This window comes from Hoplias malabaricus, chromosome X1, assembly GCF_029633855.1.
Source record: "Hoplias malabaricus isolate fHopMal1 chromosome X1, fHopMal1.hap1, whole genome shotgun sequence".
NCBI lineage: Eukaryota > Metazoa > Chordata > Actinopteri > Characiformes > Erythrinidae > Hoplias > Hoplias malabaricus.
In genome coordinates this window covers 2,560,014-2,566,045 of record NC_089818.1, presented here as the reverse complement: position 1 = coordinate 2,566,045, position 6,032 = coordinate 2,560,014, and the positions used below count along the sequence as shown (strand labels likewise).

The following is a 6,032-nucleotide window of genomic DNA, read 5'->3' as shown; positions in this document are numbered from 1 at the left end:
TGATGATGTCATGCATGCTTCACCTAATAAGAAAGTGCACATCCATGAACTTGTGGCATTACTAACACATCTCAGTGCCCATGGTCACAAAGCTAATCTGGCCAAAGCACAGTTAGCCACACCTTCAGTTCATTATTTAGGGCAGTTAGTAACTGCTGGACAAAGATCCATTCTTCCTGACCGTGCTTCTGCAGTGCGTGTACTCCCAGTACCAACCACCATCAAAGGGCTTAGGTCATTCTTGGGCTTGTGCAATTATTGTCATCCATGGATTGAAAATTCTGCTAAAATTGCTCAGCCATTATTTGATATTTTGAAGGTACAGCTAAATTGGATATAAATGCAATTGGGTTTGCATGCCGTGCAAGAAACATACTTAGCTGTTTCTATGTGTACTCCAGTGGTCTTATCACAATCACTCACAGTGCGTTGTCCACATGCTGTTACGTCTCTATTGTCTTCGGCTCGTGTAATTAAAGTTACTACTCAGAGATGGGGTAACTGGCTTTCTGCATTCACAGCTCCTAACATTTGCCTGCAAAGGGCAAAGATCACTAATCCCTCATCATTAATGATGACTGCAATGTCTGATACTTGTAATGAGGGTGAAGATGATCATGACTGTGTTGTTTTGTCACACAGTCCACATATAGATATTTCTGAAATTCCATTGGAAAATCCTAATTTGATTTTGTTTACTGATGGTTCAGCACAGATTTTGAATGGCTGTAAACATGTTGGATGGGTTGTCTAGTGGTAGCTTGTTCGCCTGTTGGCCTCATTTGTGGATTAGTCTGCGTTTGTGTTTGCATCAGGTGAAATGCGAAAGGAAAATCCAAAATCCAAAAACCCGCGAGAGGAGATGAACAAATGTACGTCACAGAGAACACATGAGTGACTTGATCCACAAATGCAGATCCTACATTTTACAAATAAATTTTTAATTCGAGACTTTGACTTCCCAGTCAGGGACTGGGGGCAATACAGAAAATCTACAACACTGCAGTTGGCTTCTTATTTGCAGCTTCTTATTCATATATTCTGTTCCACCTTAAATGATGCAGTAATTGCATTCTGTCTCCAACAGATGCTATGACATCCATACTGTGGAAATATTACACATTTGGCTTATTTTCCTGGCCATTATCTCTATGAAGCAAGCCCAAAAAGGCAATAACATTTTAGAAACAAGCTCAAAAAAGCAACCCACGACTACAAATATTTGTAAGTGACTTTATTGCAAGTATTAAACCAAAGTCCACTATAATATGCAGACCTGGCAACTTTTACATGACGCTAAAATGTGGTATGAAAAAGTTTGGGCACTCCTGATAATTATCATGATTTTTTAAATATTTAATGTGTACACAAGTCTGTTTTGTGTGTTTTTTTGTACGAATAACAAACATACGATTGTAAAGACTTACGCATATGACTTGTGAGTGAGAAAGCACTCAAAAATACTTCACTGGACTCACAGGTAAGATGCATAGAGCAGAAGGCCAATTGATTTGATACAGTGCGCATGCGTGGTCTGCTGTGTCTTCTTTGAACTGGTGGAAAATACAACATACAAGTTGTATAACCACAGATATATATTTAGTAGAGGTGATTTGTTTTTCCCCAAAATCAAGGATTACATATATATTATAAATCTGAACACGTGACTGAATAATACTTTGTCAGTTCATAATTCCAAGGCCCAGGCCATTGATTTGATGAATGATTTATAACTTTTGGATAACATTTATTTTTGTAGAGGTTATTCATTTCCATTCATATTTCTGCATTTTATTTTTGTGTTTTATACTTGAAGCAGGTTCGTCATTAGTTGTCCACATTTTGCATAATAATACTGCTCCGATGGAAAGAGGATAGTTCTGGCTTTCATATGGGACCTTCATATTGTATCTGTATTATAGAGTATGAAATTTATGAAGTGAAGAATGCAAGTCTGGAACCACCGGTGTGCAGAATTATAAACTTTTAGTTTAGCTGATAACTGTATTCATGAAAAGGACACATTTATTAAAAGTAACATCATCTGAGTTGTATTTAGGTGCCTGGAGCATTCAAAAAAATAATAATCTAAAATATATCAGATAATGTATTTTTCTGTGGTTGAATTATAATGCCAGATAATAGAAAAATTCCTATGTTCATTATCTTTAATTAAAACCCTATGAGCAGGCAAACCATATTCAATTTCATTCATTATCTGAAACCACTTATCCAGTTCAGGGTTGCGGTGGGTCCGGAGCCTACCCGGAATCACTGGGTGCAAGACAAGAACACACTCTCACTTGGCAGGCCAAGAAAAGTCTCAGATAAGCAGAGGCGAATAATGGAGAGAAAAGTCATAGTCAACCTACAGACCAGCTCCAAAGACCTACAACATAATTTTGCTGCAAATGGTGTCATTGTGCATCATTCAACTATTCAGCGCACTTTGCACATGGAGAGGTTGTATAGGAGAGTAATGCAGAAGCATACTTTTCTGTGCACACGCCACAAAAATAGTCGCTGGAGGTATGCTAAAGCACATTTAGACAAGCCAGCTTAATTTTAGAATAAGGTGCTGTGGACTGATGAAACTAAAATTTAGTTATTTGGACATAACATAACAATGGGGCAGTATGCATGGCGGAAAAAGAACACAGCATTCCAAGACAAACACTTGCTACCCACAGTAAAATTTGGTGGTCAAAGTTGAGGATTCATTCATGTGCTAGCTAAACTTAGGCTACTGGCAGATGCTCAACAATGAAGAAAACGAATGTCAATGTCATCGGCATATGCGCAAAACATAAGCATATGCCACTGTCACCAAAATAAAAATCGATGCCATTGGCATATGCTACTGTCACCAGTACGTAAGATGCTGATGTCAACAGCATATTCCACTGTCACTTGTACATAAGGTGCTGATATCACTGGCATGTGCCAGTGTCACCCGAACGTAAGATGCCGATGCCTTTCCATGTTATTACCGCTTCTGGCCAGAACTGTGCCCAGGCTGGTTTCACATACTTTGCCACAGACTTATACCAGTCATGGGCACTCACCCATGTTTGTACTTGTCTGTTCCAGTCCTAGTCCCGGTTTCTGTCTGTGTACCTGTGCCTGTTTATACCTGTTCCAGTCCAGTATTTTGTCTCTTATTTGAGCTCCAGTCCTGTTTTTCTTTTCAGGTTTCTCCCCTTTGACAGCTCCAGGTGACTGTTTCTATGGGAGTTGTGCTTTTGAGGGGGGCTTCTGTCATGCTTTGTGCCTTGTTTCGTGTTTTCCTGCTTTGGTTTTGTTTGCTTTTTGTTTTGTCCTGGTTTCCACCCTAGTTCCCTGTTTGGTTTAGCTTTCTAGGTCTCTCTTTTCAGGGTTTGTCTTGTAATTCTGAGTTTGTGTTTGTCACTTTATTTAGCATCTAGGTCTGTAGGTCTCTATCTTGTTCTTCAGATTGTCTTGTTTTGTCTGTAGTCTAGGTTCTTGTTTGTTCTATTGTGTCCTTTTTCAATATAAATTAAACCTTCCCTGCATTTACCTCTGTTTCCCCGTGTACTTACTGTGACAACTTTCAAATATTCATAAACAACTTTTGCTTTGTTGGTCACTGCTATACAAACACAACACAAAACTGCAGTTTTTACTGGAATAACCAATTTCCCAATATACACTGGAAATGAACATGGATTTTCCCTCAGAAATTTCACCTTACAAATAAGGTCTGGGAAGTTTCCTTAAAAATTATGCATTGATGCTACCCAACCAATTTGGCATATCAATAAATAATAATAATAAAAAAGTAAACATTAAGTGCTCTTTTTGCAGCCATCTTGAAGAATCCATCATCCACTTGGTTTTGGGATTGTAGATACTCTAGAATTTTCTGGGTTGACTTATTTACATAAACAGAAAAATTGATAAAGGCATTTCTTTAAGTTAAACATGTCCTCTTTGGGGCATCCAGGTATGATGGACCTAAGCCTAACAAAAGGTATATTGTTGACCTTCTCTCATTATTATGAAAATTCCATATTCACACCTGTAAATGTACCAACCGGAAACCATACTTTACCATGTACATGGCCTATGTTAAAAATTACTTGAGAACTCTGGAACACTGAAAATATTTTAAGGCCATAAAGACTCTATATAAGGAATGCTGCATGCAAGAAGATTAATGTACTTATTCTCAAGTGTTTTTCTCCCTTTGTTTTGTGAATTTTTGTAACATTTGTTATTTGTAATATTATGTTCATGCCAAATGAAAAAAATAATAATAATAAAAAGTGAGCACGACTCATCACTCCGTGGCTCAGCTGTAGTCGAGAGGGGAGCCACGTCACTTGCACACTACAGCTGTAAGATTTTCTCTTACATCAATATTTTAAACACATTTATTCAGTATATATTATTATTAAACAAATCTTTTCAAAATAAAGTAAATTATTTAGTAATATCAATATGTTTATTAATATTAGCATAAAATCAGTGGTGTGCATACCTGATCCATTCAGTGGTCCGCTGATTGCAAAGCTGGACGCGGACAGGACAAATGTCAAAATCTCAGCACTTTTAATTTCACAGTTCAATTTACTGATTTTCCTTCATTTTTTCTATTGTTATTCTTTGTAAATTAGTGAATAATTGATTTTAGTCCAGCACAGTATCGATATTTTTAAAGTTAACTTTATATCAGGCCAATTCATTATCTGTTTACTCACAATTGTTGGTAATATATGTATTAATATATTTTCCAGAATAAAAGTCTGCATTTAAAATTAGTTTGAGGAGATTAAAAACTAGTTAGATGCTGTACACAGGACAGTAATCTGAGCGGTCCGGTGGTGGACCATCAGTGACCTAGAGTCAGCGGGAGGACCTTTTTAAGACAGTGGACCGATATATGCTTGCTGTCTTGATTGCATAAAACGGTATGTCCTCTGTAAACTTTGCTTCTTTCATTGTAGGCACAACACTTAGATGATTATTTTAGGGGCTATTTTGGATCGTTGGAGTACATTACCTGCCCAAAATTTGACTGTGTTATAGAGTGCAACGGTAAAAATGCAGTTTGTTATGACTAATACAAATGTACATCTGTTAATATTTTGGCACGAATCGCCCGCTGTACTTTGGCACGTCATTACCACGTGACCGGTCTACTTCGCTAGTCTTTGGATTGTTGTGCCTGTAAAAGGTTGCTTCAGAACTTTCGAAATCCCTTTTCGAGTCTGTAATCTTATCCTGGGCCAAACTCATTCGTACTACTGTACAGCCAGGCGGACATTTCTACCGTGCACCAGGACACCCAAAAGCAAGACAATCATTAGGCTGAGCAGAGAGCACGACCAACGTTATCAGTCCTATTTACACCAGCATCGAACATTACCAGGCCATGATGGCCTCAGAGGAGCTATATGAGGTGATTCCTCGTGAAATAATACTTATGATTTTTCCATAGCCCTGGGTTCCTGTATAACTTTAGCGTTATCTTTGTTTCTTTTTCTACTCGCGTGTGAAATTAAGATGCACAGCTAACGTTAGCAGACGTGAAAAAAGTAGATACTGTATTGTTGCTAGTTGTAGCTTTTTTTGTTGCAGCTGCTAAATGTGTAAGTACTATTATTTTTTTATATTTTCATGGGTATTTCATGGTATTTAACAGTGTGTTTAATGCTGCTAATTCTAAAGGAATATTGGGTTTAATTTTTCCGGGTGAAATGTTTTTTAACATTTCGGAAAAGAGCACTTAACTTAAAAGTTTATCCACATGGACGGGGGATGCCTTCTCACATTTGGTTGCTTCTTATGCGACCGGCGGCTCATATGAGGCGGACACAAGGAGCAAGGTTCCCAAACGTATTTGTCTTATAATTAGTCAGGATGATGTAGGTCCCATCCGTATAAACAGCGGGATGTTTGTATGTGTGCTTACTGGTAATGTGTACGCTTTGTCAGTAGCCATAGAGCAGGGGCTAATGACAAAAGAAATATTTTCCCGGTGTTAAAATACACTTATGTCAGATCCCAGA

General features: G+C 37.8%; 1 protein-coding gene across 4 annotated transcripts in view; it reads left to right on the top strand.

Moving 5' to 3' along the window:
- Positions 1-5,152: 5,152 nt before the first annotated feature.
- LOC136675549 (chromodomain Y-like protein) overlaps positions 5,153-6,032 on the top strand; it is a 144,578-nt gene continuing 143,698 nt past the window's right edge. For all 4 annotated transcript variants that reach the window (XM_066652142.1, XM_066652145.1, XM_066652143.1 and 1 more), the window contains exon 1: positions 5,153-5,422. In XM_066652142.1, the coding sequence (XP_066508239.1) occupies positions 5,396-5,422 (27 nt within the window). In that variant the 5' untranslated portion in view covers positions 5,153-5,395. The remainder of the gene's footprint in view (positions 5,423-6,032) is intronic.